The following is a 26,130-nucleotide window of genomic DNA, read 5'->3' as shown; positions in this document are numbered from 1 at the left end:
GAAAGAGAGAGAAAGAAAGAAAGAGACATAGCAAGAGAGAGAGAGAAAGAGAGACAGCAAGAGAGAGAGAGAAAGAGAGAGAGAGAAAGAGACATAGCAAGAGTGGCAGAGAGAGAGAGACAGAGAAAGAGAGAAAGAGAGAAAGAGAGACATAGCAAGAGAGACAGAGAGAGAGAGAAAGAGAGACAGAGAGAGAGAAAAAGAGAAAAAGAGAAACAGCAAGAGAGAGAGAGAAAGAGAGAGAGAGACATAGCAAGAGAGGCAGAGAGAGAGAAAGAAAGAGAAAGAGAGACATAGCAAGAGAGACAGAGAGAGAGAGAGAGAGAAAGAGAAACAGCAAGAGAGACAGAGAAAGAGAGAGAGAGACATAGCAAGAGAGGCAGAGAGAGAGAGAAAGAAAGAGACAGAGAGAGAAAGACAGAGAAAGAGAGACAGAGAGAGAGAAAAAGAGAAACAGCAAGAGAGACAGAGAAAGAGAGAGAGAGACATAGCAAGAGAGGCAGAGAGAGAGAGAGAAAGAAAGAGAAAGAGAGACATAGCAAGAGAGACAGAGAGAGAGAGAGAAAAAGAGAAACAGCAAGAGAGACAGAGAGAGAGAGAGACAGCAAGAGAGGCAAAGAGAGAGAGAAAGAAAGAGACAGAGAAAGAAAGACAGAGAAAGAGAGACAGAGAGAGAGAAAAAGAGAAACAGCAAGAGAGACAGAGAAAGAGAGAGAGAGACAGAGAAAGAGAGGCAGAGAGAAAGAGAAAGAAAGAGAGACAGAGAAACAGAGACAGAGAAAGAGACAGCAAGAGGCAGAGAGAGAGAGAGACATAGCAAGAGAGGCAGAGAGACAGAGAAAGAGAGACATAGCAAGAGAGAGAAAGAGAGACATAGCGAGAGAGAAAGAGAGACATAGCAAGAGAGGCAGAGAGAGAAAGAGAAAGAAAAAGAGACATAGTAAGAGGCAGAGAGAGAGAGAGAGAGACATAGCAAGAGAGACAGAGAGAGAGATAGCAAGAGAGAGAGAAAGAGAGAGAGAGAGAGAGAAAGAAAGAGATAGCAAGAGAGACAGAGAAAGAGAGAGAAAGAGAGAGAATGAAAGAGAGATAGCAAGAGAGGCAGAGAGAACAAGGGAGAGAGAAAGACATAGAGGGAGGGAAGGAGGAAGAGAGAAAGAGAGCAAAAAAGAGAGGAAGAAAGAAAGAAAAAGGGATGGAGAGAAAGAAGGGAAGGAAGGAAGGAAGAGAGAGAAAGAGAGAGGGAGAAATAGAGCGAAATGGAGGAAGATAATTTTTTTTGGTCCAAACTTTTCTTTAGCCGGCCCCCCGCACCCCCCTCCTCCCCGTTCAGTGTTCCCCAGGATTTTGAAAATATGAATAATGTGCCGCGACTCAAAAAAGGTTGGGAAACACTGGTCTAGCGGCTAAAACTACTGCCTTGCAAGGCAAAGTTCAAATCCTGGTAAGGATATGGATAGCTGATGAGAGCATAATAAGATCGAAATAGATCTATACTAGTCTCCCTTCCTTTTCACTTATCAGCAAAAAAACCCCATTGCACATATAAATTATAGTTTGTTCGGCTATAAACATCTATCTGCCTTGGATATGGCACCTGGTGGGGCCAAAAGGCAAAAGAAAAGCAGTATGCTTCCTCCCATATTTGGGTATACCACGGTGATTCGATAGAAAACATATAACTCTTACCTGGTACAAGCTGAGAAGGAGGAGAGCCTGTGGTCTAGAGCAGTGTTTCCCTACCAGTGTGCCGCAGCACACTCGTGTGCTGCGAGATATGGTCAGGTGTGCCGCAAAGAAGGAAGCTCAGCTTCTGGTCTCGCAACTTTTTGCTGAGATTGCGAAGAGCAAAAAGTTATGAGACGGGAAGCTGAGCTTCCTTCTTTGCACCTTCCAAGTTTTCCGGCAGCTGCAGCGCCCCGCCCGGCTGGAGCTTCCCTGGCAGCGGCAGCAGGTGAGCTTTGGGGCCCAGCAGCAGGGCAGTGGCAGCGGGAGGGCAGCTGCGAGCCAGAATTCCAGGACAGAGGCACTGACGGCGCCAGCTGGACATGTTGCTGTACGCCGTACATGCTGGCATTGCGTGGCTGGCACTTGCCTGCTGGCTGGGCCGGGACGGAGGCTCCAGCCCCATGCCCATGGCCAGTGCAATGCCAGCATGTACGGCGTCTAGCACCATGTCGAGCCGCCACCGTCGGTGCCTCCATTCCGGAGCTCTGCTCACAGCTGACCACCTTGCCACCGCCCCACGGCTACTGCCCAATGCTGCTGCTACGGCGTGGTGTACGAGAAAGAGAGAGAGAAAGAAAGAGAGAGATAGTAAGAGAGAGAAATAGATAGCAAGAGAAGGGGAGAGAGAAAGAGAGAGGGGGAGAGAGGGGGAGAGAGATAGAGAAAGCAAAAAAGAGAGAGGGAGAGAGAAAGCAAAAAAGAGAGAAAGAGAAAGAGAGAGAAAGCAAAAAAGAAAGAGAGAGGGAGAGAGGGGGGAGAGAGAAAGAGAGAGAAAGACAGCAAGAGAGAGAGAGAAAGAGGGGGAAGTAGGGTGAGGGAAAGACATAGAGGGAGGGAAAGAGGGAGAGAGAAAGAGAGCAAAAAAGAGAGGAAGGAAGGGAGAAACAAAGAGGGATGGAGAGAGAGAGGGAAAGAAAGAGAAAGGAAGGAAGAGAGAGAAAGAGGCAGAGAGAAAGAAATAGAGTGAAAGGGAGGAAGAGAGAGCTTTTTTTGTCCAAACTTTTTTTACCGTGCCACGGCTCAAAAAAGGTTGGGAAAACTGGTCTAGAGGTTCAAATTACTGCCTTGCAAGGAAGAGTCTGCAGGCTCAAATCCCAGTCAGATTATGGCTAGCTGGTGAGAGCATAATAACCTCAAAATAGATCTATACTAGTCTCCATTCCTTTTCACTTATCAGCAAAAAATATGTTGCAGAGGGTGGACAAAAACATGGAAACACCTTGAAAAATCATCAAAATATCTTTTAATATGGTGTTGGTCCACTTTTTGTGGCAAATACAGCCTCAATTCTCCGAGGTATTGATTCATACAAATTGTGAATTGTTTCCAAAGGAATTTTAGCCCATTCTTCAGTTAAAGCACCCTCCAGTTCTTTTAGAGACGATGACGGTGGAAATCAACTTCTTACTTGAATCTCTAAAATCGACCATAAATGCTCAATAATGTTGAGGTCTGGTGATTGTGATGAGATGCTGAATTTTATTAGAATGTTCCTCGTGCCATTCTTTAACAATTCTTGCTCTATGGATTGGTGCATTATCATCTTGAAAAATGCCACCCCAAAAGTCCTAAATAGTGATGGCTGTTAATTCTTCCATGAAGGGAAATCATTGGCCTGGTGGATTTCCAAGAAATAGCACCCCAGATCATCACTGAACCCCCGCCATGTTTGACGGTTGGGAGAAGGCAGTCTGGATGAAATGATTCTTTTGGCTGTCTCTAGACATAAACACGGTCGGAGGTCGGAAAAAGGGTAAACAATGATTTGTCAGAGAAAATCACATTTTGCCACTGCTCGAGGGACCATTTCTGGTGGTTTCTACATCACTCTAAACGCTTTGAAACATTTGTCTTTGAGAGCAGAGCTTTTCTAATTACAGCTCTTCCATGGAATCCAGATTTGTGAAGCTCCCTTCAAAGAGTTTTTGTGGAAACTGGGTTCCGTACCTGTCTATTGAGCTCTGCAGTGATTTTAGGAGCTGTGGTCTTGCGATTCGCTCTAATAATTCACTTTAGAGTCCGGCGGTCTCTCTCAGACAACTTCGACTTTCGACCAGACCTGTGCTTGACTGAGGACGTTTTCCCTTTTCTTTCAAAAGCAGTCATTACCTCTTGAAACGCCAAACATTCAGGCACTTTCTGTTACACTAGCGCCTGCCATTCAAGCACCAACAATTTGGCCTCTTTGAAAGTCTGAGAGGTCTGCCATTTCTAGAAGGTTATAACCAATTTCCTTAAATTTCTGTTAAAAAAAAAAAGGTAGTTTAAAAAAACATATCAAATAACAAAATTTTAAAAAAACATTAAAATATGTCAAATTTTGATTGATTTGAACATGTTCAAACATTGATGCCAAAAAGTGTTTCCATTTTTTTGTCCACCCCCTGTATGTGTGTGTTTGTCTCTCTCTCTCTCTCTGTGTAATATATTTTGCTGATAATTATACATATATATAATATGTGTGTGTGTGTGTTTTCATATGTATGTTTTGGTATATTTGGGTCTTTTCCCATGTAGGATTGAAAGTATTTTGGTGATGTTTCGACGTCATTTATATACAGTAGTACCTTGTGATACGAACTCCTCGTCATACACACTTTTCAAGATATGAACCCGGGGTTCGGAAATTTTTTGTCTCTTCTTACGAACTTTTTTCGCCTTACGAACCCGCCGCTCGAATGCCAAACCCGGCTGACGCCTTTTGAAATAGCCAGGGGGCTTTTTGGCGTTCTCTTGAACGCCGAACCCAGAAGTTCGTCAAAAGTTTGGGTTCGGCGTTCGGGTTCAGGAGGCCGCCGAGAAGCTCCGCCACCCAGCTGTCACCTTGCCAGAAGAGCCACGGAGCTGTCGACCGGTCGGGAGGCTCAAACGGAGGTGGGGAATCCCAATAGGGAATTCCATGGGCAGAGCTTTGACGTCACAAAGATGTCCTTCCTGGACGGTTGAAACGTGGACTGTTTCAAAAGGCGACAGCTGGGCGGCGGGGCTTCTCAGCGGCCTCCCAAACCCGAACCCGAACTTGAACTTTTGCCAAACCTTTGGGTTCGGCATTCGGGAGAACACTCAGAAGCGTCCGGCTGTTTCAAAAGTTGACAGCTGGGCGCCAGCGCCCAGCACAGCACCGTTTTTGTGATATATTTTTTTTGCTTGCACACATTAATTGATTTTACATTGTTTCCTATGGGAAACATTGTTTCATCTTACGAACTTTTTCCCTTACGAACCTCCTCCCGGAACCAATTAAGTTTGTATTACTGTATATTGTTACACACACACACACACACACACACACACACACACACACACACAGAGTACATAAAAATAAAGAACGTGAAGATCATTTCTCAAAGCAGCCACGTTTTTGCTGACTTCTGTTTCTTGGTCCTCACTTGGTCCTACTTACCTGACCTTCAGGACTCATGAGAGGTTTGGACAGATTGTGTCCTTCAGCAAAAGCCTGGAGTAGTGCCAAGAGATCCCTGCTTCGGATAGCTTCCCAGACTCGGTAAGGATCTTCCTTGGTAGCTTTGTGGACATACTTGCGTTCCATATACTTTGCCATGATGAATTCCTTCCTGGTATTCCTGCATTCCGGAGGAGGAAAAGTTCTCCAAAAGTGTTGGGTTTTTTTTTTAAGACCTTAGAGCAGGGGTGGGAAACAATGGCCCTTTCATGATTTGTGGACTTCAACTCCCAGAATTCCTGAGCCAGCCATGCCAGTTCAGGAATTCTGGGAGTTGAAGTCCGCAAATCATAAAGGTTCATAAGATTAATGCCTTAGAGCAGTGGTTTCTAACCTTTCTAATGCCTCAACCCCTCATGTTGTGGTGACCCCCAGCTTTAAGTCTAGTGCCAATTCTCCCAAAAAAGCTTTAAACTAATTGGCAAGAAGGTCAGAGGGACACCCACACTGTAAACGCCTGATTGTAAAAATATGTTCCAAGGTGCCAGAATAGAAGTTTTAGTTCCTAACACCCTGGGAAATTTGTCTTTTCCCATGGTTTTAGGCGACCCCTGTGACACAATCGTTCGACCCCCAAAGGGGTCCTGACCCTCAAGTTGAGAACCACTGCCTTAGAGGTTCATAAATTTCAGCCAGTCCTGTCTTCTATTACAGTGGTACATTAGTATTCATTGTTAATTGTTTCCAGGAGGTGGGATGAGTACCAAAAATGATGAATATCAAACAAATGTTTCCCATAAGGGATAATGTAGTGTCACAGATGACCCCAACAAGTTCTAGCTTGTGCACTAAATAGCAAACAAACAAAAAGTACCAGGAGAAAATGTTTGCATCAAAATGTGTTGAGTAGCAAATTCAATGAGTTTCAAAGCAGTTGAGTACCAAGGTACCACTGTACTTTCAATGGGTGTGCACTTCTCTGTGTTCTCCATCCCCACTGTTTAATCCTCAAATAATTGGTATTTAGAAACAGGGACTGCCAAAATCTGAAGGACTGAAAATGGCTGTTGGTATTTATTTAATTTTATTTCATTCTATCTGTATGATGCAGAAATGCATCAACTCCACGGGAAGGCCATTTCGAAGCCCAAAGACGGCTTCTAAGCATGACCCAAGATGTTGCACATGTGAAGGAATGGATACTACGTATACACCATCCACTATTCATTTTGGGACCATAAGTTGTTAGATTTATGGCTAACAAGGTAATCTTGGTAGACCATGGCTGGTAAAGCATGCAGCTGGGGTAAGCAAAGGAGCAGATTTCTAAATAGCAAAGTTAGATTGCAAAGTCAAAATTATTTGCTTATTTATTAAATTTATATTTATTAAAATTATGCACAGCTTGGGTAGCAAAGTTTCCTATTGGTGAAAGCAGAATTTGGAGAGAAAAATAAATGCAGAGGAAAAATAGAAGTAAGTGAATGTTTTTGCAGTTGCCGACAGCCAGTTCAAATTTCCGTAGAAGAAAGGCTGTGCCCATCCTATGCAAAACTACAGACACAGGTTTATTTAATTATTTATAGAATTTATATGGCTACCCATTCACCCTCACTGATTCTGAGTGACCTTACCGTTGTTCCTTCTTCTATTCCAAAAACACAGATGGGGCCCAACCAGGGGTGAAATGCTTCCGGTTCGCTTGTGCCTGTCGGTCATTGGAGAGCCAATCGCGAAGGGACCTCGAGGCTCCGCCCACCTGCCCATATGCCTCAGAGGCTAAAAGAACCCAAATGGTGGGGTTGGGCAGGTGGGCGGAACCTCACGCTCTCTTCACAACCGGTTCTCCTACAATCGACAGGCACGAGTGAATCGGGAGCATTTCACCCCTGGGCCAAACTCTCTGCCCCAAATCCATCCTCATCAGATGTCTCCAAGGCCTCCCCACCAGAGGTGGGATTCATCAGGGTCTGACAAAATCTGGAGAACCAGTAGAGGAAATTTTGGGTAGTTCAGAGAATCGGTAAATACCACCTCTGAGTGGTCCCACCCGCATCTATTCTCTGCCTCCTGAGTCCCAGCTGATTGCAGGAAATGGGGATTTTGCAGTATTCTTTCCCTGCCATACCCACCGAACCGGTAATCAAAAATTCATATCTCACCACTGCCCCCCCCCCCCCCCCCGCATCCAAGCTCTGCTCCTTAAAGCCATGCTGACATCACTCACATGTCACTGCTCGAAGAAGGTTTGGGACTGTTCTGGATTGGCAAGGTGGCTTCCATGACATCATTAAACTTGGCGTTTCCAATGCTGACTGCCAGCTGCAAGAGAGACAAAAGCCATTGATATGAATCATTGATATGAACTGCCATAAGAGGACCCTGAGAGGTATATTGTATAAATGTTAGTGTGTTATTTAATGTTTGTGCATTGTTGTTTTCTATTTTGTGTGCGCGTGTGTATTGTATTGTATTTTTCTTTTGTTTTTAATGTAAATAAATTAATATATTTTTATTTTTATTTTTAAAAAGAGAGATGAAAGCCATTGCATCACTGGCAGGATGGGGAAACAGAATATCATATCAAGGGCAGCCACAAGCCATTTTGGATTAACCAAAAAAGGGTAAAAATGAAAGTTAAGAGGTTGAGAAAAGAAATGTGGGGTGCTATTTTCTACCCAACTCCCTTTACTGTCTAAATAAAGTTTGGCTAGTGTGAAATAGAAGAATATCATTATTATGGTTTGTCACACAGTCTGCCAGATCTTCAAACTGGATTTGGCATTTTTACCTTTGTATTAAGTTCTTTCCAAGGACCTAGGACAGGCAGAGGTGAATGTTTAATGGCTCCAGCTATACTGGCTAGAGAATTCTGGGAATTGAAATCTACAAGTCTTAAAGTTGCCAAGTTTGGGGACTCCAGCTTTACTATTACACTGTCTTTTATTGCGAATATTCCACTCAGCTCTGCTAGTTTTAAAACCTGTTTTCATTTTTATAAGTATCTGGTCTCTAAGCTCTGCAAGACATGAAACATCTGCAAGAAAATAATCAAGCTTAGAGAGCACCCCTCCTATCTGGTCTCTGCCGAATGTGGCAGTAAGTTTAGGATGCCCCAAAACCTTGTGGTAAAGAAGCCCCTTTGGCCCTAACATGAAAAAGAAGACGCCGGAGTACAAGAATAGCAGAAAGGACATATTTTCTTCCAACCTGAGAGTTAGCACTTACCAATAGTTCCGACGTGCTGAGCACATCTAGTGTTAAAGATTGGATGCGGGAATAGTGCACCCCTAATTCACGGTGAATCCCTGAGCACTCAATACATGTCAAGATGCCAAGATTGGTGGAGAGCCAGGTGGGATCTGCAAGATAGCAAACCAGGAAGAAGCTTTGATGCATATATAATGACATATCCTTCCCCTACTGTAGGGGTTGGCAACCTTAAACACTCAAAGAGCCATTTGGACCACAGAAAAGAAAACACCGGGAGCCACAAAATCCTTTTGACATCTAAAATGAAGATAACATTGCATATATCATTTTTTAAAACCTTTATGCTATGTATTATGCAGAATGCAGCCATGCGAGCAGTCATGGGCCTCCCAAGGTATGCCCATGTTTCTTCAACACTCTGTGGACTGCATTGGCTGCCAATTGGTTTCTGGACCCAATTCAAAGTGTTGGTTATGACCTATAAAGCTCTACATGGCATAGGACCAGATTACTTGCAGGACCGCCTCCTGCTGCATGACTCCCAGCGACCAGTTAGGTCCCACAGAGTTGGCCTTCTCCAGGTCCTGTCAACTAGACAATATCACTTGGCGGGACCTAGAAGAAGAGCCTTCTCTTTGGGGGCTCCGGCCTTCTGGAATCAGTTCCCCCCAAAGATTCACACTGCCCCCACCCTCCTCACCTTCTGCAAAAGTCTGAAGACTCATCTATGCCATCAGGGTTGGGCTGATTATATCTTAACTCCTGGCCAAACAAATGTAGTATATGTTTGTTTATGTGAATGGCAATGACTGACTTTTAATGTTATTGGGGTTTTTAGATTTACTATTTTAAATTAATTGTATTAGGATATTTATATTGTTTCTTTTATATGTTGTAAGGTGCCCCGAGTCCTCAGAGAGGGGTGGCATATAAATTCAATCAATCAATCAACCATAGTGTGTTGCATTTATGAAATCAATGACCTGCTACAGAGAAAACACATTTTTATTTCTGCATGCCAACAAAAACATTTTCAACTTTGGGGGGAAAATAGGTTGGAAAGCTAAATAAATTACATGCCGGCGGGTATCGCACATTGGTGATTGTGACACATATTTTGAGCGATAGGGAGCCACAGCAGAGGAATGAAAGAGTCACATGCGGCTCCAGAGCTGCGGGTTGCAGACTCCTGGCCTACTCGCTCTGCAAACAGACCTTTCTTTCCCCACTCAATGAAAGACAAAACATTCCCCAGTTCTTTACTGCAGATGGGATGCTCTTCATGGCCTACATTCTGAAATTATACTCAAGACCATTAAGTCTGCTGCAATGGTTCCAATTCAGCATGGTCTTCATCTGGATTGTACAGTTTTGACATTTGCCATTCTCTCCCCCCTGCCCTTCACCAGACTGAGCATTTCTGCCCATTGATTTCTGGGTGATTTGTGAGTCAAATCACATTAGGCCACCAGTGTGGTGAGAAAGTTCATCTTGTTCATCTTAAGTGGGATCTGATCCAATTCAATATCCATCAGTGTCCTCATCAGTCCCCTAAATCAGGTGTGCCCAAACCCTGGTCCGTGGGCTTTGCTTGCTTACATGGCATGCCAGCAACTGGTTTGCACAAACAAGCAAAGCCCCATCCAAGGGGACGATAACATGAGCGCATGATTGTGATGGATGAATGTGGGTGACTGATTTTTTAATAACTTTGGGTTTTAGATCAGATTTTACGTTTGGATTTCTCACATGCTGTGCTTTGTATTTGTTTTTTATCATGTAAACCGCCCTGAGTCCACTGGAGAAGGGCAACCTAGAAATCCAAATGAATGAATAAATAAATAAATAAATAAATAAGAAGGCCGGCCTAGAAATTCAAATACGGTAAATAAATTAATTAATTAAATAAATAAATAAATAAATACATACATACATACATATATACATAAATAAAAAAATAAAATAAAATAAGTGCTTGTGCAGAAGGGAGACTCTTGCATGGAAAAGGTTTCCTGAAACCCACCTGGGGCTCCACAATCACAGCACCACCGATTCCCTGGCATGTTTTTCACTTCGTCGATGATGAGCTTGGTGAGCTCTTGCAATCCACTGTCAGCCATGCTTCCAGATGAAGACACGGAGCCTCCTGGGTCCCCCTTGAACGCATTGCTAAGCGCTTCGTCCTTACTGTTCTGCAGCACTGATACCCACCTGGGGAACAGGAGGGAGAAAGCATCAACTAGCAAGCAACTGACTGAACAAAGGAAGTCAGCATATAGGATCGTGATGGGTCTTTGCCATGTTTCAGCTCCTTTTCAGCCTTGGGGAAGGCCGTTTGGCCTGGAGGCCAAAAAAATCACCCAACAGAAAAACTGGAAGTTTGGAAAAACGTACTTCCAGTTTGCTGCTGTGCTGTTTTTTGCAACCCGGAGGGTTCACATAAGCTTCCTGAAGCCCTGGAGTGCCAAAAAAAGAACAATGGGCAAACCAGAAGTGCATTTCCCCAAATTTCTGGTTTGCCCATTTGGACTTTTTTCTCACCTACCAGGCTTCAGAAAGGTCTGTGCGCATGCGTGGGGGGCATGTGTGTGTGTGTGGGGGGGTGCATATACATGGGCGATAACGATGCTAGCACACCTACATACCTCCTTTTGGAATGCTCTCTGGAAGCCAAAAACACCCTCCCAGTGAGTCAAAAATCAGCTGGCCAGCACACACATGCACGTTGGAGCTGAGCTTGGGCAACAGCTTGAGTGCCAGTGGATATGGCTCCGTGTGCCACCTGTAGGTTCGCCATTACTGCCCTATGCTTTTTCTGACAGACTGCAGTCCAGTCTCTTCTCGAAAGCTTCCAGTGAGGAAGCTCCCACAACCTCTGAGAGCAACTTTTGTTCCATTGGGTGTTCGCTCTCAAGGTCAGAAAATGTCTCCTTATTTCCAGGTTGAATATCTCGTTAATCAGTTTCCATCCATTATTCCTTGTCTGGCCTTCAGTGCTTTGGAAAATAGCTTGGCCCGCTCCTCTCTGTAGCAAACCCTCAAATATTGGAAGACTGCTATCCTGTCTCCCCTGGTCCTCCTCTTCTTTGCACTCTTTCTAGAGTCTCAACATCTTTTTTCTACTGTGGTGACCAAAACTGGATGCAGTATTTTAGGAGTGGTCTTACTACTTAGGCTTTATAGAGTGGTATTAGTACCTCACATGATCTTGATTGTATGCCTCTGTCAATGCAATTTAGGATTGCATTGGCTTTTTTGGCTGTTGGATAAAACTCCTCTAGTTGCGAATGTCTATGCTAGATTACTCATACCCCACCTTTATAGGAGCCTCTGCTATTGATAATCCCTTTCTGCAGTGACTTTATCAAGATATTTCAGTTCTCCATTTGCCTTCACTGCCCTCTTGTTTGCTCAGTGAGTCTGCAAATTTGGCAGAAAAGAACCGCTGATTATCTTTTAGCAATCGCAATAGCACTTTAAACTTAGATACCGCTTTACAGCCCTCTCTCAGTGGGTTTTGCAGAGTCAGCATATTTTCCCCAGCAATCTCAGTCCTCATTTTACCCACCTCGGAAGGATGGAAGGCAGAGTCAACTCTGAGCCTGGTGAGATTTGATCTGCAAAGATTGCTGGCAGTCAGTGATCAGCAGAAGTAGCCTGCAATACTGCACTCTAACCATTGCACCACTGCTGCTCTTAGAGTCCATGTCTGAATTTACTACACAAATATAATATGGGTAGTCCTCGAGTTACGATCACAACTGAGCCAAAATTCATGTTGCTAAATGGAATGTTTGTTAAGTGAATTTTGCCCTGTTTTGCCATTTTTTTGCCATGGTTATTAAGTGAATCTGGATTCCCCATTGAGTTTCACTGCTAAGTGTGAGTCAGTTGCCAAGTGCCTGAATTTTTATCATGTGACCTTGGAAATGCTGCAACCAGTTTTGAGTGTGAAAATCGGTCGTTGTCACCTTTTTTCAATGCTGCTGTAACTTTGAACAGTCACTAAATGAACTATTGTAAGTCGAAGACTAACTATAGACATAAATCAGGTAGAAAACCTAAGGCAATGATGGCAAATCTTTTTTTCCTCGGGTACCGAAAGAGCGTGCAAGCACGCTATCAGGCATGTGTGAGTGCCCACACTCATAATTCAATGCCTGGGGAGAGCCAAAACAGCTTCCCCCACTCTCCGGAAGCCCGGAAATGGCCTGTTTCCCAACTTCTGGTGGGCCCCGTAGGCTTGTGTTTCACCCTCCCCAGGCTCCAAAGGCTTCTCTGGAGCCAGGGGAGGATAAAAACACCCTCCTCCATCCCCCCCGGAGGCTCTCTGGAAGCCAAAAACACCCTCCCAGAGCTTCTGTGTGAGCCAAAAATCAGCTGGCCGGCACACACATGCATGTTGGAGCTGAGCTAGGGCAACCGCTCATGTGCCAGCAGACATGGCACCTGTGGCACCCATACCATAAGTTCGCCATCACTGACCTAAGGCATCCTACCCTAATCCAAATTTCACTCCTCCAGTAATATTTCTAAATTCATGGTTTTCCTGTTCAAAATGCAACAGGAAAGAGAATATTTAAACTTACACTATACAGTCTTGCTCTTCTTCGGCTTGGAAATGGTATGTTCTATTGTCTGTAAAAAAAAGAAAAAATAGATAGACCACAGTTACTGCTGTGTAGAGACCTGCGTATGTTTCACTACATAAAAAAACCCATGACTCTACATTTTGTAGCTATGATGAGTGGGCGGCGATAACAAATTTATTTTCACTTTAATCTAGTTCTCATCGCTTCAAATAACTGTCTCCAACCAATTTTAAACTTAACATGAAATACATGTGAGAAAAAACTCACGTCTGTCCTCAGCTATTCTGGTGCAAGATATTTAAAGAGGACAACACAGCCCAAGTATTGTTTTAAAATATTTACTTACGTGTCACAAGATCAAAGGATTTTTTATCTTCTGGATGTGGCCTCACTTGGCAAGTTAAGAGATTTAACTTTACTGGAGGACGGTTTATCTGTTCAAAAAAGTTGGGATAATGAACCAGCATCTCTGACAAATGCAAATATTACAGGTAATCCTCAACTTACAACCTCAGCAGAGGCTAAGCGAGACATTTGCTAAGTGAATTTTGCTCCATTTTATAGCCATCCTTGCCACAGTTGCTAATTGAATCACTGCAGTTGTTAATTTAGTAACAGGGTTGAATCTCGCTTCTCCATTTTACTTTGTCAGAAGGTCACAAAAGTGGATCGCAGGACTCCGCGACACTGCAATTGTCATAAATGTGAGTCAGTTGTCAATGTCTGAATTTTGATCATGGGGATGCTTCAGTGCTTTGAACAGTTACTGTATGAACTATTGTAATTTGGGGACTACCCATATTTCTTAATTCTTATATCACATTCTCAGACTGAGTAATAATGGAGAAATATTACCAACTAATCAAATTGTTGACATTTGCTATTATTTTACATTATTTATGTGCTGTGCAATACAGAAGAAGCAACGTGAAAAAATATTATTTCGCTGAAAGAGTAGTAGATGCTTGGAATAAACTTCCATCAGATGTGGTTGGTAAATCCACAGTAACTGAATTTAAACATGCCTGGGATAAACATATATCCATCCTAAGATAAAATACAGAAAATAGTATAAGGCAGTGAGGGCGAACCTATGACATGGGTGCCACAGATGGCACGCGGAGCCATATCTGCTGGCACGCAAGCTGTTACCCTAGCTCAGCTCCAATGTGCATGTGCATGCTGGACAACTGATTTTTTGGCTCAACCGGAGGCTCTGGGAGGGTCTTTTCGGCTTCCAAAGAGTTTCTGGGGGGATGGAGGAGGGCATTTTTGCCTTCCCCAGGCTGCAGAGAAGTCTCTGGAGCTTGGAGAGGGCAAAAAACAGGCCTACGAGGCCCACCAGAAGTTAGGAAATTGGCTGTTTCAGGCCTCCAGAGGGCCTCGGGCTGGGGGAGGCCATTTTTGCCATCACCAGACATTGAATTATTGGTGTGGGCACTCATGCATGCGCAATAGCACAGCACACACGATTTCGGCATACGAGGAAAAAAAGGTTCGCCATCACTAGTATAAGGGCAGACTAGATGGACCATGATATGAGTTATTTTTCTGCCGTCAATCTTCTATGTTTCTAGGAATGCAACCGGATATAAAGCAGACAATATAATCAGATAAAGACTGAAACTTGAAAAAGCCTCAAATTATAAAGAAATTTATCCACAAATTAGTTTCTTAAGGCCTGCCTGGAATTTCCTGTCATGTAGGCATCTCAGTGGATTCGTGTGCAATTTACAATGTTTTTTAATAGCCACCTGTATTTTTCCTATTCCACTTTTTATTCCATTTTTCTCTGAGCTTTACTTGCTAACTTTCAAGATTCATGAATAGCTTTTCCCAACCCCTCCCCTAAAAATCAGCGGTGGGTGGCTCCTGGTTCGGCCCAGTTCAGCGAACCGGTAACAGCAGCAGCAGGAGGCTCCACCCACCCACCCTGGTGTGTGTATGCAAGTGCACACGTGAAATGGTAGTGATGGGTTTTAGAACCCACTACTGCTAAAGGTTTTGTAGCCAAGGCAAGATAGGTAGTGAATGGTATTCATTTCATCTCTGCAGGGAAATCTACGTTGCAGGGACCCAGCCTTTCAGTGTCAAAGACAGCCCATGATGGATTACATCTTTAAATTTCTTCATGTGAGAAGATCTGCGGTTTACCAGAGCACATTCCAAGAGAACATGATATATCCCCATTACAGAAAATAGTACCTGGCACTCTGTTTGGGGAGCACAATCAAATGACATGCTGGACCTTTTCCATGCCATTCTCATTGGCTATGGCCAACTCCCCACCCCCACCCCGATATCCGTACTTCTCCCGAAAGGCTACGAAGGCCTGGGTTTGCCAGCAGGCCTGGGGGGGGGGGGGGGCATGAATTGTATATCTTTCATGGCCAAATCGTATTGAATGGCATGTTGTGTTGATTGGATTGCTGAGTTGTGAGTTTTTACTGGGGCTATTGTTTTAATTTATATGTGACTTCTTTTTATTGTTAATTGTATTTTTATATTTTTTTGTAAGCCACCCTGAGTCCTTTGAGATTGGGTGGCATAGAAGTCGAATGAATGAATGAATGAATGAATGAATGAATGAATGAACAAATAAATAAATAGGTTTAATCAGGTCTGTGTAAACAGACGTGTGCAAAAGTCCTCAATCTGGGAACAGAAAGATCTGGAGAATTCTAGAATGTTCTGTTTATTTCCAGAACACACCAGAACCTCTTTCAGAATTATGCTGTGCTGGGGACAATCCTGTGGAATGGCATATCCAGAAGGAAATGGAATGTTCTGGACAAGCCTATCAGCTTTACTCATACAATGCATTTTGCTCTATTAGTTCTTTTGTCCAGTCTTAGCACCTTCTTTGTATCCATCCTGCCTGGCTAGTGCATGGTTCTATGTCAATCAAACCATGGACGACACTAGAACCATGTTAAGCATATGAAAAAGCTATTGAACATCCCTCAATAGTGCATCCACCCAAAGCAATTTTAATCTGGAATTTTTCAATGAAGGAATCCCACCCTCTACCCCACTTACTGTGCTATGGGAAATAGTGAGAAATCCGTATTTCACCCCACACTTTCTCTTCTGCCACACCTTCCGAATTCTAGGACAAGCAAAGAGGAAGGACAAATGAACACAATATTGAGAATTAGTCTGTGTCAGAGGCCATGTACTTCCGGTTGTTGTAGATCTGGGGTTGCCACTCTTTGATAGCAGTGCATCCCTTCAGGAATACAATAGAATAGAATAACAGAGTTCGAAGGGACCTGTTGTGGCCTGTCCCATCCTTTGCAGCTGGTCATGGATCCCGAGGATCGAGAGACAGTTGACATCATAGGCTCGGGTATCTAGCACCCGAGTTTGATAGCGAGGAGGTCAGAGAAGATGTGGGTCAGAGGCTAAAAGCCAACCAAAGCCAACCTTCTGGACCTCCCAAAGTGCATATGAGTGACTCAGTAGAAGGACCGTTGACTTACCTGAACGGTCTTCTCGATGCACTGCAAGGAGAGTCCAGGATGGGTTATTCTCAGCCTGATTGGCTGGGACTGAGTTTAATTTAAATATTTAATATTAGCCAGGCACCGCCCCCTTAGCCCTCCAGTCTAATAATTACGAAGGAGCAGTAATGCAAAAAAACTAACGATTTATTCATCAGAAAAAAACATTCCCAAGTGTCAACAACCAAATTGTAACTGTGACCCTGGTCCCGAGAACCGGGTGGGGCTGGACTCTCCTTGCAGTGCATCGAGAAGACCGTTCAGGTAAGTCAACGGTCCTTCTCCAATGCACTTGCAAGGAGAGTCCAGGATGGGATATACCCAAGTTTAGTCAAAGGGAGGGAGAAGGTTGTACCAGGGGCGCTGAAAAAGAGCACACCCCTTGCAAGACCCTCCTTCCAAAGGCTGCTTCTGATGAAGCGAACGAATCAATCTTGTAGTGTCTTATAAAAGTGGATGGAGCTGCCCACGTGGCTGCTCGACAAATGTCCTCAAGAGATGCTTGGGTCCTCCAGGCCGATGACGTGGCCGCACTCCGGGTAGAGTGAGCAGTTATCCCTTGTGGAGCTGTGGTGTTTTTAGCAGCGTAGGCCTCGGAAATGCAATCCTTCAACCAACGACTGATCGTAGGAGGTGACACTTTCTTCCCCATCGTTCTGGTGGAGAAGGATACGAAGAGACCCTCAGAAGATCGTAGGTCTTGGGTCCGACGAATATAAATTTTTAAGGCACGTCTAACGTCTAATTTGTGCCATCTCAGTTCAGAAGGATGGCTACCACGGGAGCAAAAGTCTGGTACCACAATGTCCTGTGCTCTATGAAAGGAAGTGTTCACTTTCGGAATAAAGGCCGGGTCCAATCTCAAGACAACTCTGTCCGGGTAAAATCTACAGAGGTCCTGCCGTATTGACAGTGCCGCAATTTCAGAAACTCTCCTGGCAGATGTGATGGCTACCAGAAAGGCAGTTTTGATGGACAGAAACCTCAAGGAGATGAGCCTTAACGGTTCAAAGGGAGGACCCGTCAAGGCATGAAGGACCAAGGACAAGTCCCAGGAAGGAAATCTGTGAACCACCGAAGGCTTCAAGTTGTTTGCTCCGCGCAGGAAATCTCTGATCCACTGGTGCCTTGAGAGGGACCGACCGTGGTCTTTGGCAAGGACCGTCGATAGGGCCGCGACCTGTCGTCTAAGTGTATTAGGAGCGAGACCCTTGTCCATTCCCGCTTGCAAGAAGGAAAGCACCATCAAGGGAGTGTCTCCCTGTGGGTCCACCTGACGTTGTATGCAGAAGTCGGCGAACGCCGCCCAGGTCGCCTGGTAAATTCGCCTTGTAGACGGCCGGCGAGCCGCCTGCATAGTATCTATGACCGCGTCTGGCACGAGCTGACTCCTCAGATGTTCCCGCTCAAGTGCCAGACGGTCAACTGCCACCACTGGGGATCTGGGTGACTCATTGCTCCCTGTGTGAGGTGCAATTGGTGGTCCGGAATTCTCCAGTGTGCCGCAATTGATAGTTCCACTAGATCGGCAAACCAGATGCGCCTCGGCCAGAACGGGGCCAGTAGGAGAACCTCCGCCTGTTCTTCCAATAGTTTCCGGATTACTTGCGGTATTAGAGGGATCGGTGGAAATGCATAAAGAAGGCCCGACGGCCATCGTTGATGTAACGCGTTCACTGCCTCCGCTCCTGGGGAAGGAAAGCGGGAGAAGAAACGGGGGAGCTGGGTGTTGTGGGCCGTCGCAAAAAGGTCCAATATCGGTAGGTCGAACCTCCTCACCAGCTCCTGGAAGATCGCGGGGTCCAGTCGCCACTCCCCGGGGTCTAGAGTCTCCCGACTCAGCCAGTCTGCGCATACATTGTGTATCCCCGAGATATGTTCCGCTGAAATAGAGGCTAAGTTGGCCTCTGCCCACCGTAATAGGGACTCGGCCTCCTCCATCAGGCGGCGAGAACGTGTCCCGCCTTGTCTGTTGATATGTGCCCGGGTAGCCACATTGTCCGTGAGGACCAGAATGTGTCGCCCTCGAACCCAGGGGGTGAAGCTCCGGAGGGCCAACGAAACCGCCTTCAACTCCAGGAAGTTGATGTTGACCTGTCGTAAATCCCGATGGTCCCATACGCCCTGGGCCAACTGGGAAGCAAGGTGGGCCCCCCAACCAAACAAACTGGCGTCTGTCGTCAGCGTAAGATGGTGTTTTGGCAGGAAGGAGGAACCCTTGTCCAAGGCCGGAGAAGTCCACCAACGAAGAGAATTGCAAACCCCGCGCGGGAGCAGAATCCTCCTGTGTAGGTGGCTGGATTTTGTCTTTTGGAAGGGCAGCAGGAACCATTGTAGCGCTCTCAAGTGATGCCTGGCCCAAGGGACAACCTCTATGCAGGATACCAGGGTCCCCAAGATCTTTGACAGGAAGGAGAGTCTTGGGAACCGCTGACTGTTCAGATCTCTTACGAGTTTCCTGATGGAGGCTCTCCTCCCTGGGGAAAGAAACACCATGCCCTGGGTGGTATCGATGGTAGTCCCCAAATGAGCCAGCCTCCTTGTTGGTGTCAGGTGGCTCTTGTCCCAGTTCACTGTGAAGCCATGGCGTTCGAGCGTAGTGATGGTCAAGTGTAGATCCCGAAGCGCCTGGTCGTTTGTCTTGGCCAGTATCACAATGTCGTCTAGGTACGCCATGAGGCGCACCGACTGCTGTCTCAGGGAAGCTGTGAGAACGTCTAAAAGCTTCGTAAAGGTCCTTGGGGCGGACGAAAGTCCAAAGGGCATTGACTTGTATTGAAAGTGGGTCCCTTCTAGGCAGAACCGGAGGAACCGCCTGTGCGGTGGAAAAATGGGGACGTGTAAGTAAGCCTCTTTGAGATCTATTGACGTCAGGAAGTCCTTGTGCCTGATAGAGGCGAGAATAGTCCGCAGTGAGTACATTTTGAAACGTCTGTACTTTATATAAATGTTCAACTGACGCAGGTTCAGAATTAGTCTGACCCCCCCAGAGGTCTTGGGAACGAGGAAAACTGGGGAATAAAACCCCTTCCCCTGCTCTTCCAAGGGCACCTCCTCTATGGCCCCTATTTCCAGTAGATGGGAGACCTCTTTGTAAAGGAGGCCCTTCCTTTGGATATCCAAAGGGATGGGGCATGTGACGAAGCGGTGAGGGGGAAGTTGAAGGAATTCGAGCCTCAGGCCCTCTGCCACAGTAGTTGCCGCCCAAGTGTCTGAAGATAGCAGGGCCCATTGTTCTGCGAAGTGGATGAGCCTGCCCCCCAGTGGAACGGAGATGAAGGAGTCATTTGTTTTTCCTAAATCCCCTCCCAGCCCCTCTGAAGGGTCGGCGTCCCTGATAGGATCTGCCGCGGTCGTTAGTAGCTGACCTATCCGATCGGAATGACCCCTGGTTGAAAGAGCCCTGGAAGTAAGGCCTCGATGCCTGGGTCGAGCTCGAGGAGGGCTCTGACCGAAAGGGCTGGCGCCTTTGGTAAGGAGTGAACCGTCTTTCCGTCTTTTTGGACTTCGGCATGACTTTCTTTTTATCCTTGTCCTCGACCAAAACGTCGTCAAGGACTTCCCCAAATAATTTTCCGGCCTTAAATGGAGCTGAGGCCAAGCTCCATTTGGACTTAACGTCCGCCTGCCAGCTGCGTAGCCATATGAGCCGGCGGGAGGACACTGATGAAGCCATGGCCCTGGCCGCGAACTTGGCCGCATTGACCGTCGCATCTGCCGAGAATTCGGTGGCGGCTAAAATTTTGTTCAGGTCCTGTCGAAGGCGGCCGTCTTCAGGATCCACCCGTGATTGGAGGTCCTTGATCCAAAGGAGGGTTGCCCTGTTAAAAAATGAGGCCGCAGATGAGGCCCGAATGGCCCAGGCCGCCATCTGGTGGGTTTTACGCACGACATTTTCGGCCCTCTTGTCCTCAGCCCTGAGCCCCTCTTGAGACTCCGAGGGGACCAGGGCATTGGAGACTAGGCTGGTGACCGGTTTGTCCACTGTTGGGAACGTTAACAGGTCCTCCATTTGCTGGTCAAATGTATAAAATTTGCGGTCCAGGTTGGATGGGCCCTGAGCCGCTGCTGGATTTTCCCAGGGTCTCCGCACAGTCTCCAAGAACAGATGGGAAGAGGGAATGTCCACTGTTTCTTGCTTTGGTAGTACGAAGAGGCCCGCCTTGGGCTGGGATGAGTTGGGGTCATCCGGCTGGCTGCTCTCTCCTGCCTGCTCAATGGTGAGTTTGGCCTTATTGAGTAAGAGCCGGAATAATGATGACTTAAAGAGACCTGCGAAGACAGGTGGTTCTGGAGGGTGTTCATCCCCTGAAAGGTCATCTTCGTGGTCACTGTAGTCATCCCTAACAGAGTCCTCCTCTTCCATAGATTCAGACATGGAATGTGAGGCTGGAGCAGTCCAGGGACTCCTGTGTTTTTGTGGGGGGTGACCCATCACATTTTGCTGCTGCAGAGCCCCTGTCTCAACTCCTTGGGAAAATACATTGGAGATTAAATCCTGTAGGGCCTGTGGCATGCTCTGCCAGGAGTCCTGGGCGTTGCGCAGTCCTGCAGCTGTTGGTGTAAATGTGGAGGATGGTGCTGGGGCATGTTGAAAAGGAACGTAAGATTGAGGACCCAGGTTGCCAGGCCACATGGTCGCTTGTCTGCCCCAAGGAAACCCTTCTGCAGGAGAAGGCAGTATGGGCCTTTCAGGGGACCAGTCCTGCTCCAAGGCCGAGCCTGCTACCCCTGTTGGGATCGCGGGGGAGGCTGGCGTGGGTGTGGGAGCAAATCCTTTAGCAGGTAGGAAAGCCTGTTTTTGAGAGGCTTCCAATTGCCTTTCCAGGGCCCTTATTCGCTTCTCAGCCTCTCTGAGTGAAGAACTCTGAGAAGATTTGGATTTTTGGCTTTTTTCCTTAGGGGTACTGGGCCTAGCAATGGTGTTGGCCTCCTCCCCTGCGTGAGATGGTGTTTCAGCCATGACAGAAAACTGAGATAAACTCACGGTCAGCCAGGAAGAATACTCGGAGGGTGAGCAAGAAATCTCTCTCGTTGTATTAAAACAATGACGAAGTTGGATTTCTGAGGCTCTATTGCGGCTGCGTAGCTCCCGGCAAACCAAGAATACAAGGAAAAGCTCTTCCTCGGCCTTTCCGGCCTTCGCGCTCTCCTATTGGTTCGCCGGAATGTCACTCAGACGTTGCCATGGCAACCTTCGATCCGGAGCGACAGCTACCTTAGCCTTATGGAGGGCAACGGTCCGACCACAAAGGAGTAAACAGGAGGTGGGCGGGGATTCTACCTCCGCCCGTGCCTGTTACTAGCCTGTCGTTGTCATGACAACCGCCCCTGCGGTCATGACGGAGCAGGCAAAGGAATGGCCGCTTTATTCAGGCGGGAACTCTTCTCCGTTCCCGCCTTTATCCCCCCCCAAGATGGCGACGCTCGTAGCCGGGTACGTAGTTGGTCCTCCGACTGGCTTGGTGCTCAGCGCGCCGGGGGGGGAAGGGGAGGGGGCTCCGTCGGGGCGCGAGGCTTCCTTCTGTCTTCAAGCGGCATATCCGTCATGGGGAGCAGGCCCCCCATGGCGTCAGCCGACCGCCTATCCACCGGGCGCTGTCGCGGAGACAGGCAACCCGGGCGCTCCTCTCAAAGCCCTCCATGAGCCTCCAGGCTTGTGGGCTAGTCAGGAGAGGAGCTGCAGCCTAGGGGGTTAGTCCCACTGGGGGAATTAACCCTCGCTGCCAACGAGAAGCCGCCCCTTGATGCCTGAAAAATAAAGGAAAAAGAAGAAAAGTGTTAAAAGCACAATATAAACATATATAACATTTATTAAAACTCAAATTATACCCTATTAAACCGTGTTTAACAGGAGCAATAAACTCAATGTCCCATTACTGCGACTGAGTTTTTTAGACTGGAGGGCTAAGGGGGCGGTGCCTGGCTAATATTAAATATTTAAATTAAACTCAGTCCCAGCCAATCAGGCTGAGAATAACCCATCCTGGACTCTCCTTGCAAGTGCATTGGAGAAGAGCCTTTTCTTGATGCTAGGGCATGCAGAACTGCTAGAAGGCAGGAATGGTTAGGCAAGATGAGGTCTCTGCGTGAATAGATATGTAGAACAATTGGCCACACACATGGCCTAGTAAGCCTCCTGCACCACAGTGGGAGGCCTGTTGTTCACCCTCCCCGGGCTGTAGAGGCTTTTCCCGAGCTCCAGTAAGGTGAAAACAGCCTCCCCTGGGCTCCACAGTCTCTCCAGAAGCTGGAAATGGGCCTATTTCTAGCCTTCCAGAGCCTCCAGAAGGCCCATGTTTTGCTCTTCCCAAGCCTCTGTGTGTTGTGGTTGGCTCTGGCCCAGCTCCTGCCCCAAGGAATGTGGAGGTGGATGCAGGGGAAACATCAACATGTCATAGGCCTGTTTTATTGCCGACAGAGTCAGGTAGTGCAGTTTCCTCGGACAAAGAAGAAGATGAGAGTGACTTGGAAGAGGGGGGCTTGGCACACAGCCCAGGAAGCCAATCTCCATTATCTTCAGTCGATTCGGATGTGGAAGTCTTGGACCCACGCAGGCACAGAGTTATGCGTAGAAGAGACCAATTGTGGACATATTACATGAGATAAGAGAGGCCACCTGTGTTTGGGTGGGGCTCTAGTAATTAGAGCTGCTGATACAAATAGCAGGGTGTTGGTTTGGCCATCTGATCGCAGTTCTTCAGGACCGTGCTTTGCTGTTTTCCGGACTTTGTTGATTTTTCACGCCTTTGAAACCAAAGCAGAGCAAAGTGTGTGTGTCTCACTTCGTTGGAAGAAGGAGGGCTGTGACGTTTCTTCACAGCTGCTAGCTAAGTACTTAAGGACTGATTAAGGGAATTGTACAGCCTACAAGGTTGTTTTGGGACGAGTGCTCTTTGCAATACAAAAAGGGTGCTTTGTTTCTTTTGAATTTTGTGATAAAGAACATTGTTTTGAATTTTCAAACGTGTGTGTCTCTGAAATTTGTACCCTTGAATTTTTGGGAGGCTCATACCAGAGAGCCCGGCAGAACACTGTGTGGGACCTTTATTTACCTGGCATCAAAACAGACCATGTGGAAACTCCTGGGCGGATTGGGTTGGGCGGGGCCAGTCAGGAGTAAGATTTGGGGGAGAATCTTCGCTAGAGGATCACCCAAATGTGGGGAAAACCCGGAGCAGCCCAGCCCTGGGGAGAACTTTCCCAAGCAAAATATCATAGGCCTACTTTCATGACAATCCTTTTTTGGAGCTATCCCCACGTATCTAATTTCTGAAAGATGCCCTTTGGATGAGATGATGACAAGTTTGTAAAGAAGAACTGAGGGTAGGCAGTCTACAGGTTGCCCTTGAAAGCAGGGAGAGAGTTTGAGCCAGGCGGGGGTTGCTGCTACCGCTGCTATTGGTGTACTGCGCAAAAAGCTACACATCCCCACTTTGCGTGCTCACACATCTGAGCAAGATTTTGCTTCTGCGCATGCACAGGAAACAAAATCTTGCAAGGGAATGCGCGTGTGAGATTTTGGCCATTTTTTTGTTCCGCGAATGCGCAGAAGCAAAAAAAATGCCCAAATTTCTCTCTCGCACGTCCCCTTGCACAATTTTACTTCCAGCCTATGCACAGAAGCAAAATCTCACTCAGGCGCACACACACATGCCAGAAACATGGAGCTGCGCGCACAGCTCAATTTTCCCTACCAGTGTCACGGCGTCAACCATACTGGAAGGAACTCACTACTGGTTTGAGCCCTTGACAAATGATGACATCTCAGAAATGAACGGGTCAATTAAAATAAAATATTGACTAAGGCAGGGATAGGCAAAGTTGACTCTTCTATGACATGTGGACTTCAGCTCCCAAAATTCCTGAGCTAGCATGATTGGGTCAGGAATTCTGGGAGTTGAAGTCCATAAGTCATAGAAGAGCCAACTTTGCCTACCTCTGGACTAAGGCATTTTTCCACCCACCCCACCCTGGGATGCAGCACAAAGCATTCCGAGAACTTACCCATCACTTTTCTTATATAAGAAGCCCGACTTCTCAGTCCCGTATTGTTTATTGCCTTGATGCTGATGGATGCTGTACCCACTGCCAGAATTCTTTCTGTTGAGGTTCTCCTGGGTGCAAGATAAATAAATTTTGGGTTATGGGTGCTTTGACAATTTGCTGCTTGTGGCTCACAAATCCATGCAACAGAAAACAGCCTTGGTTTACCATCTTGCTATTTGCCCCATCCTTCCCCAGTATTTCTAACAACTTTTAAGGTTTCTGGACTTCAACTCCCAGAATTCCCCAGGTTAGTGTGCCGGCTGGAAAATTCTGGGAGTTGAAGTCCAGAAATCTTTAAAAGTGGATAGGGTGGAAAAATACTGCTTTACACCTCACCTTCATAAATGCTCTCAATTATTTTGGCTTCTGCTATCCATTTTGGAATGTCAGGTTACTCCCCAAAGCCTTGGGATATATGCAATGGCTTACTTAATTGTTAAATTTATACGGCTGCACATCTGATGAAAAAGTGATGCAATTTATAATAAAACAAGTAATATATAAACATGTATTTTTAAAAAAATTAAATACAAAAGGCCAAGAGAAAACAGGAAATATTAATAACAATGGAGTTGTCTTACAGATGGGGTGGCTTCAAAAATTTTAGCAAGGGGTTCTCTACTCAGTTGCTGGGTGGGCACGGCTATGGTAGGTGTGCCCTAGTCAGCCTCCTACACTACAGGGGCAGGGGCAGATTCCTGGTTTTGCTGGTACCGGTGCACTGCGTGTGCAGCTTCAAGTGTCCTAAGTACGCATGTGCGCATCCCAGCCTGGTTTTGCTTTTGCACATGCACAGGAAGCAAAATCTCACAAGCGGATGCATGCACATGACAGATTTCAGTGATTTTTTTGCTTTCACGCATGCGCAGAAGCAAAAAATCATCAAAATCTCACACACGCGCATGTTCCTTTGTGAGATTTTGCTTCCTGTGCATGTGCAGAAGCAAAAACATGCTGGGACATGCACGCATGCAGGACACCCAAAGCTGCACATGCAGCTCAACTTTCGCTACAAATGCGACATCCTTTACCGTTCTGCTAGGACCCTGCTACTGCACGGAGGAGCACATGTTTTTACCTTTTCTGGACTCCAGAGGCTTTCCTCAAGCCACCAGGAGGGCACAAAAGTCCTCTCCAGACTCCAGAGGCCTTCCCTGTAAGCCGTTTTTTACCCTCCCGAAGCCCTCGTGCGCATCCTGCACTTACCTGCATCCAAAACAGACCGCGTGGGGACTCCGGGAAGGGGCAACAGGCAGGGGGGCAATGGGGGGGCAGCCAGGAGTGGGATTTGGGAGTTCTTCAAACTGCACAGAATCTTAATTAGAGGTTCTCCCAAACCCCTGCGAACCCCCAGCAGCCCACCCCTGCTCACAGGCCACCTCACCACCCCTGGAGGACCCTGATGGCATAACCAGGTTTAGAGAGACTTCTAAGAATATCAGCACAGATGGAGCCAGCCTCACTTCAGGGGCAGAAGGATGACCCATAAGGCAAACACCACAATAGAGAAGGCCTATCTTGTGGAACCCACCAAATGTAGCTTCGTAGCATGCCGCACCTGAGATGGGCTGATATACTAGTAATTAGGGAGAAGAGTTCCCTCAAATAACCCAGCCCAAACCATGAAAATCAATAACCAGAA

General features: G+C 46.6%; 1 protein-coding gene across 7 annotated transcripts in view; it reads right to left on the bottom strand.

The window, feature by feature from the left end:
* The window catches only part of ASAP3 (ArfGAP with SH3 domain, ankyrin repeat and PH domain 3), a 175,046-nt gene that overhangs the window by 28,405 nt on the left and 120,511 nt on the right, over positions 1-26,130 (bottom strand). For all 7 annotated transcript variants that reach the window (XR_011560334.1, XR_011560333.1, XM_070764522.1 and 4 more), the window contains exons 10-17: positions 24,447-24,556; positions 15,976-16,045; positions 13,283-13,370; positions 12,934-12,982; positions 10,368-10,555; positions 8,360-8,493; positions 7,359-7,453; positions 5,132-5,312 (exon numbers count right to left, since the gene is read on the bottom strand). Coding sequence is in view for 5 of the 7 variants with exons in the window: in XM_070764522.1 (XP_070620623.1) it covers positions 5,132-5,312; positions 7,359-7,453; positions 8,360-8,493; positions 10,368-10,555; positions 12,934-12,982; positions 13,283-13,370; positions 15,976-16,045; positions 24,447-24,556 (915 nt within the window). In the remaining 2 variants the exon portion in view is untranslated. The remainder of the gene's footprint in view (positions 1-5,131; positions 5,313-7,358; positions 7,454-8,359; positions 8,494-10,367; positions 10,556-12,933; positions 12,983-13,282; positions 13,371-15,975; positions 16,046-24,446; positions 24,557-26,130) is intronic.

The sequence above is a fragment of the Erythrolamprus reginae genome, chromosome 11 (assembly GCF_031021105.1).
Source record: "Erythrolamprus reginae isolate rEryReg1 chromosome 11, rEryReg1.hap1, whole genome shotgun sequence".
Taxonomy (NCBI): domain Eukaryota; kingdom Metazoa; phylum Chordata; class Lepidosauria; order Squamata; family Dipsadidae; genus Erythrolamprus; species Erythrolamprus reginae.
This window is presented reverse-complemented; position numbering and strand designations above follow the sequence as displayed.